At 39.2% G+C, this 13,051-nt stretch overlaps 2 protein-coding genes across 6 annotated transcripts in view; one reads left to right on the top strand and one right to left on the bottom strand.

Moving 5' to 3' along the window:
• Positions 1-4,766, top strand: part of LOC139468014 (glutamate receptor ionotropic, NMDA 2A-like) — a 200,111-nt gene extending 195,345 nt beyond the window's left edge. For all 3 annotated transcript variants that reach the window (XM_071249667.1, XM_071249668.1, XM_071249669.1), the window contains 2 exons: positions 1,108-1,271; positions 2,680-4,766. In XM_071249667.1, the coding sequence (XP_071105768.1) occupies positions 1,108-1,271; positions 2,680-3,028 (513 nt within the window). In that variant the 3' untranslated portion in view covers positions 3,029-4,766. The remainder of the gene's footprint in view (positions 1-1,107; positions 1,272-2,679) is intronic.
• A 1,844-nt stretch (positions 4,767-6,610) lies between these two features.
• The window catches only part of LOC139468013 (glutamate receptor ionotropic, NMDA 2B-like), a 191,463-nt gene continuing 185,022 nt past the window's right edge, over positions 6,611-13,051 (bottom strand). For all 3 annotated transcript variants that reach the window (XM_071249664.1, XM_071249663.1, XM_071249665.1), the window contains 2 exons: positions 12,567-12,730; positions 6,611-11,310 (listed from right to left, as the gene is read on the bottom strand). In XM_071249664.1, the coding sequence (XP_071105765.1) occupies positions 10,974-11,310; positions 12,567-12,730 (501 nt within the window). In that variant the 3' untranslated portion in view covers positions 6,611-10,973. The remainder of the gene's footprint in view (positions 11,311-12,566; positions 12,731-13,051) is intronic.

Genomic DNA, 13,051 nt, shown 5'->3' with positions numbered 1-13,051 from the left:
AAACTCACTCACTCATCTCACACTTGCAGTAAACTACGTTTATAACGAACACGCTTATAACGAACTGACCGATATAACTAACTTATTTTTTAGTCCCGGTCATTTAGTCCCGGTATATATGCTGTATATATGTTTATAACGAAGTGCGGTTATTATAAACTAAAATTAGTGGTCCCTTGAGTTCGTTATAACCGTAGTTTACTGTATTTGTTCTTTCTTCTAAACTGCTTGGCCGAAGGAAGCATACGCTTGTGCACATCACCTGTTGTTTGATACCCATTGATATGATGCATGTAATATCACGTATGATACCCGTATCAAATACATCACAATCAAATAATCATTTCGTGTTTGCTTCATTTTTAGTCAACATCAAACAAGGGTGTATACGTTCAGTTTATTAAACCAGCCTCGTTCAAGCAAATATTAACCGCTCATTCTGATCGGATATGCATAAGACATAACTAACTAACTAAGATTTGAGGCAAACCTGTCCTCTGTAGGGAACGTGGTGCAGATTTATGGTTAAAGGGACATAAGCCTCCAAGATTCAGTGATTCAGAGTTGCGGCCCTTTGCTGATATTCTCATCGTGGATTCAGTCAAGGCTGATCTGACGTTATCTGCAATGAGATGCCAACATAACTTTGTGTAGCGGTAGAGAGCACTAAGATCTGATTGAAATGTGATCATTTCGTGCGGATAATGATCACTGGTCTGTCAGCAACCTACCCGTGGCCGTAGTTTCACAAAAGTGGAACATGTCTACGATCTGAGTTCATGTTGGTGTTCCTTCCTTATTAAACTGACACGCGATTCAAAGCTACTTGGTTAACCCATTCGTTTTGTAAAGTAATTAACCGTTAGGTAGCCATTATAACCAAAACACAACCCTAAAAAGTTGGTTTTATGTAAGCATTTTGTTTACCGTTATGTCGTTGAGCATCACCTTTCAGTTAAGGTAACCGTACATTCAAGGACAATGTGTTTTCGTACAGCGAATATGAATTAAGTCTTATGTCTGACGTGGGTGTTCTAAATACAGCACGAACAATGATCCCTCAGACCATTTGCGTCCAACAAAACTGATCCTTCTATGTATTTTCAGAGCATGGGGAAGTCGTTGACGTTCGAAGCGTCTGTCATCGAAGCCATCAACCTCCACAGAAGAACCAAGTGCACTGATCCTGTGTGTGAAACACAGCTGTGGAAGATAAAACATGAGCTCGATCTAGCTCTACTCAAAATCGATAATTTACAAAATAATATTGGGTATGTGTGTTTCCTCGATGAAGCGAACTAACTTTAACTCTGATATATATTGAACAAAACACTTTACGGATCACGAATATTTTTAGAGATAGTTTTAGGAAATTGTGTGCTCAGTCTTTACCAAAAAATGGTCCAAAATATTCATAATCCCTCACCTTTTTGTTCAGTATATATCCTAAAATTTTAAAAATAATAACTGCAATAACTGTCATGACTTTAACCGTAATGGTCATGCCAGTCCGGACGCAGAAAATCATGACATCCCTTAAGGATTATTACTGTTGGAGGCGGCTGTACATGAAGAAGCTTAAGGGGCATTACTGCGTTACATTATCACCGTCACATTATCCGTTGTTTTGTTAGGACACTGTCTGTATATTGGCTAACGAAATAAAACAATATCTTTGGGTAGAATCTTGGTAGCAGTATAAAACATCATCACGAAACATCACTGATTTAGGAAATTTAAATGATTTTGCCTGTTTCCGCAATTGTAGCGGCCATCTTTGATTTCAAAATGACCGCCAATTCACATCCGATATCGGTCATATTTCCAAATATAGCAGTCTGTGATACTGTGACACATAGGCATGATAGATATCAAATCAAATGTCTTTTATACTCTTTACGTTGCTACATACCATTCCGGTATCCTGTTTTGAAATTCAAGATGGCCGACAAAATAGTTCGTGGATAAATTGGCAACAATATTTTTCCTAATCAGTGATGTTTTTTTTATGGTTTAAAACCTTGATGCCAATATTCTACCAATACTTTTTTTAAACCTATTATTTCTTACAGTTGTCTAGATAGGATTTGTGAGGAGCATTTTCATGTCCCGAAATGATGTGACTGACATATTGCAACAAGATGAACAACACCATATTCATGCGATTGCTACATCTCCATACAAACTTCGCTCATCCGTTAACATTTAAACTTGGTAATCGCACATCGAAGGATACAGTGTGGATGAATGGTGTTCCACAGCACCATGCAACTCACATTATAGCTGATTTTGTAAATGCTCCTTTGCAAAAGTAGGATTGATAAACATTCCAGGTTTTACAATGACATTTAGATTGCTCGTTACGCTGTATGCCCAAGTTCGATTCCCGACATGGGTACATTGTTTGAAGTCAATCTGATATCCCACGCCGTGATATTGTTGGAATATTCCTTAAAGCGGCGTAGAGCCTAACTCACCACACAACTTTAAACAAAATGAAAACTATTATAAATGGACGGAGCAATTTTGACTTTTAACCATTTTAAGTTTCTGCAGCTGATATCATTGCATATGTTTCGACTGTTGTGATTACTTGTATCTTTGTCATTCTAAATTATGTGTGACGGTTCATTTACCCGTAACACTGAAAACAAACATAACGTTTTTCTTGTTCTTCAGGGCAAGAACAGATACGTCAATAGAAGACGGTAATTCTCACTGGCGGTATAACCCTGATCGACCACGACAGCCAAATGGTATTCCAGGGCAGAATGCAAGACATAGAGACCGAGATAATTTTGACCCAACGCAGGCCCTTGGGGAGCGGCTCACGTGCTACGGCAGTGAAGATGGGAGATCAGATGGGGGAGGTTCACCAAATGGCAGGGCACAGTTTAGACGGTCGCCTAGCTACACGACTGCAATGAGTGAGAATGAAAATCTAGAAATACAAGCTTTGTCCAACAGAGTGCGCTATCATGATGGGAAATGTTATATGGGCGTGAATGATACAGAAAGTGTGTTCTGACGATGATCATTCTAGAAGGATGACAGTGTGATTCAGGGGATGTGTGCATCATCATCAACTTTTGGATACCATAGATGATATGTTGTTCAAAGGTGTTATACATGGAGGTATGAAGAGATGGATGTTTTATGACTGTTTACGTCGATATGCCCCAACCACAGTGTTGGCGGTTCTACGTTGCCATGTTGATGTGAGCCACCGTAACTGCGTGGACTTGAGAGGCCGTTACCATTTTGATGTGAGCCACCGTTACCGTGTTGATGTGAACAACCGTTACTATATGGACGTATAACATCGTTATCATGTGGCCATAAGTCGCCATTACCATGAGGACATGAGCGGATGTTGCCATGTTGTTGTGTGAGACGCCGAACCATGTGGTCATGAGCAGCCTTTACCCTGTTGATGTGAACAACCCTAACTATGTGGCCTCAGGCCATCGTTAAAATGTGGACGTGAGTCATCCTTACCATGTTGATGTGAGCCATCGTTATCATGTGGAGATAAGGCACCATTACCAAGTGGACATACAGCATCGTTACCTTTTGGACAGGAGCAATCGTTACCACGTGGACAGGAGCGACTCTTTTCTTGATGATATGTTTTAACTGTATGCAATATACCCGAACCACTGCATGTGTTGGTGCTTCTGGGTTATTTTGCATTGTTTCGAAACGTGCATTAAACGTGTATGTGTGAAATCCCTATGAGACCACTTTATGAGACCACTATGAACCCGAATGAGATCTCTATATGAGAGCACTGTACGAGATCCATGTGCGATTACTATATAATATCACTATGAGAGCCCTGAATGAGATCACTGTATGAGATCAATATGCGATCAATATATGAGATCACCTTGAGATCACCATATGAAATCACTATGAGATCACTATGTGAATGTGATATTAGTTCATGACAATCAACATAACGCGCTGTGGCATCAACGTGAAATGCTTCCAAAAGGATGACCACAGTCTGGAGCTCTGGGTCACCTTGTGTGTCAATCTTGTGATCACGGCAATGAACATCTATGCAACTCTCTATGCCGTGATGTATTCTAGTTTGTGAAATGGTAGTCAACAACGATATTAGACCTCTTCCAGCCAACAGTAGTATCTACAAACACCAGTAGGGGCGTGTAACTCCTCAATAGACGATGGATGAAACAACTTCAAGAGGTGTGCGTTCAGACAAATTGAAGGATCTTGCAATTCCGAAATGTTTCGAAAGACATTGTTTTCTATTTGGTTTACAGTGTTTGTATGTGTTGCTCAATAAGGACTGTTCTGTCCTAGGCCACGAACACAATATCAATTCTGTTTGGAAGTAAGACAATGTATTTCATTTCAGATGTGTATACTTTTCTCAGTACGGTACACTTCACGGTCAAGCTGATTGGAACTGCGATGACAAAGATGTGATTGTCATAGTTCAGTGAAACTGCAAAAGTGTGCCATCACTCATTTATAAAAGCTGAACCCTTCATCTCACTATCATGCCATTTGTTCGCCAGCATGACCAGCCTGCTGTCATGCTGACATGTCCATTTTTGCCAAAGCATTGTTTCTGTTTCTTCCTCTGGCGTCTTCTGATCTCCCCCAGTGTATATAACCCTTCTGCTTGGTTACACCATCTTTCCCTCCATGCTATCGCCGTGTCTATATTCTGTGTTTGATCGACAAATCGCCACATCTTTTAGACTACCTATAATGACTGTAAATACATATTAATATTGGTCCATAGAGATACTTTATTAATAAAGATTATCCAATATAAAGCGTTGTTTTTGTACGAGCTTGCCTTCTGTTAATACGATTCAATTTCCCATGGTCCTTTTTCATTGATCATTTAATATGTCCTTCGCTGGCTGGGGTAGCTGCAATTCAGTGTTTTGAATACCAGAAACAAATGATTGTGGGTTCGAATCCACAGATTCGACCTAAATGTATCAGCACCTGCATCACTTTGGGCTTTCCTTCCACATTAAGCTGACACACCGTGACAGGAATACTGTTCAAAGTGGCGTAAATCCAACTCACGCACCCCTCCCACATGAAGCTGATATGCCATGATATGCTCATTAATCAAAGGGGAACTGGAAAAGGGAAGATTCCACTGCATTGAGGGATATATTTGAAGCGAAATTAATCATTTTGTTACTCCTGCCAACATATCCGTATGCATTCCTTTTATATTCTCAGCCCTCACGCTTTGTGTTTCTGTGTTGGGCAGGATAGAAGGTGAATAAAGCGACAACACCCTCTCCATATCCAATAGAAATCTCTGCATCAAACAGACTCTGTCGTACGATTCCGAATATATCATGAGCATGTATTTATGGATCACTACTATATAGTAATGATACCAGGTACAAATTCTCGCGAGTAAAGATCCTCATTTCCGCCGCCGCCTAAATTCCGCTGATTTGCAAACTATACATCTTGCATCGGACCTTTCACGTGTATTTGACGAACATGTGAAATTGTGGCTACATATTATTCATTTCTACCTTCCCGAGTATCCTAGCATTATAGAGGCTGCAATGGATGGGATGCAGGATAAATTACTTCATCGACTTCGTTGATCATGCCCTCGATCACAGGTTTTGTATACACACTGGCTGCATTGATACAGCCGCAAGCTTGCTGACTGCGGCTTTTAGCAATTAGTTCACGTACACATGTTCTCACTAATATGTAACAATCCGACCATGAAATGGAATGGGCTAGTGAACCAGCGAATCTGTTCAAATGTATGTGACGTTTGCTACCAAAAAACTCGTTATTATTGTTCAAGGTTGTGTGTCGATGAGAATGTCACAGATGTCGGGAATACGATTCTAGCCACATGCGCACACCTTCAATATCAGTATATCAATACTGAAAATTCAGTCAAAGGGGGATAACTCTGAGAAAATATATCGATTGAACGTTAATCGCATCCATCCGTTCTTGTTAGCCTGTAACTGCGAACCAGATGACTACTACTCTACTCCTGCCACCTGTCTACAACAAATTTGTCGCTTAAACAAGGGTCACTTAAACTGAGAAACATATTGACATATTTCTTCTGAACACATATTTGCGACACGGGTTAGGTTAGAGTCAATGTGGTTTCTCTTCCAGTGTGTGGACACATGTTCTGGTCACGATGAGTAAATGAATCATTTTTTGTCTAACACGCCTTAAACATTACTTCAGTGACCCCACGACGTGCCCCCTTGACGTGAAGGAAGCCAAGATCTACGTTTACCACGTTTAAACTCACAAGCGTCGGTATGGTACTGACGAACCTCGAAACATAATTCAGGGCGAAGCGGTGAAGCAAACCTGTAATTCGAACCGAAGGTTCCTGGCACGTCTAAGGGACGCAACTCTACACAGCGTATTGCGGTGCCTAAAACGATTTGGCCAACAGCCACTCCAGCTATAAGTTTTAAAGACCTCATCAAGACCTACCAAAGGCAGGTAGATCCATTCCAATTGCGTTATCGTCCAGTCATGCTTTTTTCTCATTTCATATAAATACGAAAGACAAACGGTCATGTTAACAATAACTTTATTCATATAAACAGCGTATAGTGCCTCAGGCTTATGTACAATGCTAACTCTAGTAGGTATGTAAAACAACCATCCAATCAAAGGTGCTTGAACTGAGAATGTGCACTGACATTCGCACAGACCTTTTATAACGTGCCTCAATTGGTAGTATGGTCAATCATAGAATAGCCTATATATAAGAAGATAACTACGGGTATAAGACAACGGAACAGCGAACTATTAACTAGATGAGAAAAAAGCATGAATAATGGCTAGAAGTGACAGAAAATGGACTGCTCCCTGTACAGTGTGTCATTCTGGTGAGCTTCAGTCTTGCTCAAGTATGGTTCTCATACCATTATTTGTTCTGTTCTGAAACAGCACCATTGGACAATACAAACATTAGTTTCAATTGAAGTTCTACACTACCTGAAATATTTCCCCTTTGGAACACCTATATTTAAATCATACAGCACAATATAACATGTAATTTTATCTACAGTCGACGTTCAAATACTGTACAGTGACAATCGCAATGAGCATGTGGATTTGCCATATAATTCTTGGATATTTTATGGATGTCAGGTTTTGAGACAAAGTGTTTCCATTATATTGCTCCCAAAATATTCACATCGACGATGACACGTCAAAACATATCACAATTACTTGAGATAACATGATGTTACATTATATTTGCACAGATATAGAACACACAATTAAAATAATATGTTTGTCAATAAAACATCCTCAATGATCCAATCTGATATTTCTTTTTAACAATTAATGCATGTCCATCTGTTCACACACCTGCACAAGGACCTGTTAAAATTCAGTTAAACAAACCTCACAATTTTCATTTTCAGAGAAATGAATTCTTAACACAACATTAGTGTTTACAAACGCTAAAAATCTAGAAACATTTCAATCGTAAAATCCCATCGGCGGTTTGGACCTTTCTCCGAATCATGAAGTTTAAACACTGAACGTTTAACATAACTATTTACATGCTGGTTCATTCACAAACTTGCAAATGTTTCAGTTAAAATGCGATGGATCTGGTCATGGGAGAAGTACATGGGTATCTAATAATAGGGGCAATTATACCATACTTACATGGTTTATGATTATGTCACAGCACACACATATTATGCAACAAACCAAATCAGCAGCCATACAAGGACTTCGGTATTGAGCTAGACAGCAACTGACCAACTCTTGTATAAAACACTTACACATAAGTTGCGATACTCGAAACTCAAAGTCTAATACCTACACACATAAAAATGAGAAATCGTGCCATGATCACAAATATATTAGAAACGTAATGACAATAATCAACATAATTAATTTACAATAGTTGTATCAATCAAAATGTTGTACTTCTTTTGTACAATCGTACTAATGTTCAAAATGAAATTAAAATACTTGAATCCAAAAGACGAGTACTCAATACATATGAAAGGAGAGAGATGATATTATATGTATCATCATAGTATCGAATGAAAAGACAAAATCAACAACTTCATTCATGAAGAAATATATCGCGTGTCTATATGAACACGTATGAGATACATATGGAATAGCGGCAGCTTACAAAATATTATACGCCGTCATTTTAAACTTATTAAGATTTAAATACTTCAAAATGAAATGTATCTCATGACACTCGATATTAATGCTTCATATCAAAGATATACATTATAAAAGGTATATAAGAAATTGAAAATGAAAAATTCACGACCACCACTTGCCATCCGAGGGGCAATGCAACGACTTCATAAAGAAAACGATCAATAAAAAATGTCACACTGAAATTATGAAATATATATAGTTTTATATACTGTACAGTTATTGAATTGTTAGGATAATTGAAAACATTGTGTAATATTGTACAATCTTGACTATATGAATATGAGTTCTTGAATTATGCAACATTATTTATTTGTTTTTGCTATGAATATAACTGCTGTGTATACATACACAAATTACTATTGCTTGGATTTACAAAAAAGACATTGTCCGTTTGTGTATATGCCAGCAATGTTAATTGTTAATAAGGCCGACAAAGGAACAACTTCCTTATAGATACCGCTATTGGGGATAGTATGTTTCAGACATGGATTGTCAACGTGTCTTTTTGAAAAATAAATGTACTCTAAATATATTTTAATGGAAATACCCTATGGCCTCAGAAGGTCCTCCATATATCTATCGATGATCACGTCAGTGCCTTCTCGTTATTTCTTGCAATCAACTAATGGCCTATTTGAACGTTCACAGGTCGGGCAGTAAAACCCTAGGGGTGAAGTTCCATATTATTGCTATTCCTGAAGGTAAACGTGTTTTGTCAATACTCAAACAAACACATCTAAACTAGTGTAGAAACCCATTTCCAGGCTGAATGAATCGCGTGTGTAATATCATATTGCAATGCAGTTCTTGATATAACTATATGACGTATATAATGCATTATACAACAAACCTACGCCACTATATAAACTGCTATGCAGATGAAAAGTTCACATGTTACTCACACCATTACAGCGTCAGCACCTAAACTAGGATTATCTCCCTTTGTACGTTACATCGTTCATACGATCACTACAACATTGAGCAGGTTCTTTACACCTGGGGGGCACGGGTGGCCCAGTCGTCTAAGGCGCCGCGATTCGCTGTGCAGAGTTGCGTCCCTTGGGAACGCCAGAAACCTGTGATTGTGGGTTCGAATCCCTGTTCGCCGATTATGTTTCTAGGTTTGTCAGCACTATACCCGTGTTCGTCGGTTTCACCGAAGTGGTAAACGTCTAAGACCTGCATAGCTTGGGGTTTTCCTCCCACATTAAGCTGACACGCCGCGATATAACTGCAATACTGTTAAAAGCGGCGTTAAACCAAACTCACTCACTAACTTTACACCTGGATACACATACTGTTTGATATCGTCAAAGACCACCCAAAAGAAGTTAAAAAACGCCCTATTTTTCATATGACTAAAATAAATCTGTCATAGCTGGCGGGTATTGCAACACAGGCTTTCAATTATGGGTGTTCTTTAACTTGTTTTGAGTAGTATGGTTGTGATATAGTAGATTAAAACTTTTGCAGACAAATTGCATGATGAATACCGTACATAAACAACAAAATAATGTTGCCATATCAATACATACACTTAGGGTTTCATACATGGCAGCTGTATTGACAAACCAAAACGTGTATGATAGATGCCGTGGTCATTCGATTGTCATGATGCAAAATTGACTTATCGGAGAAGAATCGCATTTAGGTTATATAGGGTATAAGGTGCTGTGATCAAAGTGTGTCGAAAAAATGTGAACCTATAAACACTATATACGTCGAGAACATTAATGTAGATGAAGCATTTCCAAAGAAGGGTTGTTCTTAAAAAAGTCAAGAATGCCTTCAGTAAGCAGTTAATCAATATACAGTAGGCTTTCAAATAGCAAAGATACAAGGCAGCATACAGCAAAGGTGTGTGATTTGGTAAGTAAAATAGTACATATTTTAACGGACACAGCGACCAAACCTATACAATATACATGTAGCAATATGTCTGTTTTAGAACATGCATATACGGCAACACAATAGTGAACTCTCTGGCAATACAAGACAAGGTCAGCTCTCTGAAGTAGGTTCACACTACAATCCAGTCGTCTCCCTCTGTATCATGTTCTGCATCATACTTAATTGCAGAAATAATATGGTCGTGGTGTCTTCAACAACTCACTCAAGACCATCATTCTGGTGTATTATATCAAGCATCACTGAAGCTGGTTTCGAGTCATGATCAGCTTATTGTATTGTTCTGGACACAAGAACGCAACAACAAGCTATTATACAAAAATGCATTTGGAAGAGGCTCTTCTACATATTATTTGGGCCATGGAAGGAATCATGTGATGGGAAGTTGAGCAATATGAGCTATAATAATACTTATCTCGTTTGTGAGTACTTACAATGCATCCATATCTCCTGTCGCATATCTATTCCGAAACTTGGTATTTATCTTATGAGCTCTACTGGTGTTGTTGTATGTTTTAGGTAAGTAGACGTAACATCATGTACACGAGGGGTTAATACTGTTGTGAACCACTACCACTCGGAATATCATGCTGGGAACTGTTGCATAGATCAAACGTTATGTTATTTTGGCATTGCTTCTTTCACCGCTGAATCCAGTACAATTAGTAGTCCTCTGGCACAATCAGGACCAGCCGTAAGCGTTTTAGCAGTGTTAGATCACCTACAAGCATAGTACTGGAACCATGCTGCTTTCACGATTCCATGTTTTATCAGTGTTACATGATGAATATCTGTATGGTTATTATATAACTGGAGCACAGATTGCCACATTCAGCAGGTAGTGACTTCAGAAACAACGTTTAAAACGCGCTCTCCATCTCAACGTTATCTTCAACTCCAAAGTAGTATTTGCCATCGAGACGCCGGGACTTTTTGGGCGTGTCCCTATCTCCACTGTCACCGTCAGTGCCCGATGATGGCGAGGCCAAGGTGTTGGCCTCTGCCATCACTTCAATAGGTGGATCCTCTTCTGATGGATGTGCCAACAGTAATGGCTCGATTTTGGCCAGTTCTCCACCTATTGGCTCTACCCGATCCTTGGCTCGGCGCCGGGAAATGCCGTTGTGCTGACGCGTGGCTTCGGGGTCGTATCTCCATATTCCTGCCCCATCTTCACCCCGTCCACCAGTCTCCAGCCTAAAATGACAAGATAAGGGCCACCTTGAAACCAAACATTGAAAACTGGATACGATGGTATTTGATTAAAGCGGAGTACGTGATTGATTGAGTTAAGCTAAACAATTAAGCAAATGGTTCCAGGGTAAAACCTTGCCTCCCTTTTGCATTGGACTGTTGATGACAAGGCCCTGATTGTCTTGACCCTCCCCACGCAGGCTGTTGATCCTCCACAGCGATCATACCCTGACCAAGACTATCAGAATTCCCATGGGAAATTCAATAGTGTCTCTTTCTTCGGGAAACACCTAAACATGATATATCAGTTATCGTTTAATTGCGATGATAACTTAAGCGACTAGTTGTGACTCATTTGGAGTGGGGTTTTGAATTTCAAGATATCGACGACGCACGAAATACAAAGACTTCGTTGAAAATAGTAAAACCTTAAATAACGATAGATGTCCTCCTGTGGGAGGAATGCCATCTATTGTCTACAACGTGCGACTTGAATTAAAGCATTAAGCCCAGTGGATAAACTTGTTTAAAGGCCATCGTTTTCATGCAAAGATCAATAACAGTGTGATGGAGAGGCACCTCTAAAGCTTTGTTCTCTGATGTAGCAATAATGAAACGTGTTTATCAAATAAAGGAACGTGAGCAAGGAAACAGGTTCATTTATAACACACATGCTTGGGATAGTTTACAGAGTTCCGGAACACTTAAAAAATGAGGAACAAATCCAAAAGTTCTATCAATGAACACAAAGCTTTCATTCCACAACTTTCTACAGCTATCTGAAGCTGGGAATAATTTCTTTCTAACGAAGACTGTCATCTTTCCAAATTGTGCTCATATTTAATACAGACATAAGACATATCAAAGAACTCAGAGTTTGGATATTTGACTTATGGAAAGCTTAGATAACGTGGTTACAACAGAAATGAAATGTATTATGGAAGGTATGAGAATTTTATGTTCTGCTCAAGCTGTTTCGTTCATAATATGGGGATATGTCCACGATAAGAGAATGAGTGAGTTCCGTTTACCAGTATTTAATTTACTTCATGAACTTTCAGCTTGATGTAGGAAAAAAGCTCAAACTGTGAAACTTAGGAAACCTACACGGTAATGCGTTGACCAACCTAGTATTCGATCGAGGTCATGCTATAGGTTTCTTGCACCTCTAAGTAACGCAACTCTACCGAGCGCTTTGCGGCGCCTTATACGATTGGGCCGTCCATGCCCCTTTGGTTATGATGAAACAATGCACTTACGATAGCTGTCTCTGTAGTATGTCGACTTTGAGCATCGCCAGATCCAGCTCATGCCGAACCTTCCACAGCTGGGTCTCGCAAATAGGGTCCTTGCATTTGTGTCTCTTGTGATAGTCTATAGCTTCCATCACTGATTGTTCAAACGTTAACGACTTGCCCATACTCTGCAATGCACAACATGTAAATCTCAGTTGAATCACTGTCAGGTAACGTTGTCATAAGAACATAAAATCGCTTAATGATACGCATAGAAACGTGCAAGAAAATGCGTTTGACAAACAAATTAGGTCTAGTTTCTTTCACACTAATTATTATCCTTAAGCCATATGTACACCCTGGATGTACCTGAAACTAAACGCAAATTCATTACATAGACATGATGTACGCTGACAGGTATGACAATGTAAACTCGAACGTTAACACATGAACAATGTAAATCCGAGTGACCATATCTATAAACCGCCTGTACCATGTAAACACGAGTG

Source organism: Haliotis cracherodii, unplaced genomic scaffold, assembly GCF_022045235.1.
Source record: "Haliotis cracherodii isolate W230 unplaced genomic scaffold, xgHalCrac1.p SCAF_2, whole genome shotgun sequence".
NCBI lineage: Eukaryota > Metazoa > Mollusca > Gastropoda > Lepetellida > Haliotidae > Haliotis > Haliotis cracherodii.
The sequence above is the reverse complement of the archived record's forward strand: the minus strand, read 5'-3'. Positions and strand labels throughout refer to the sequence as shown.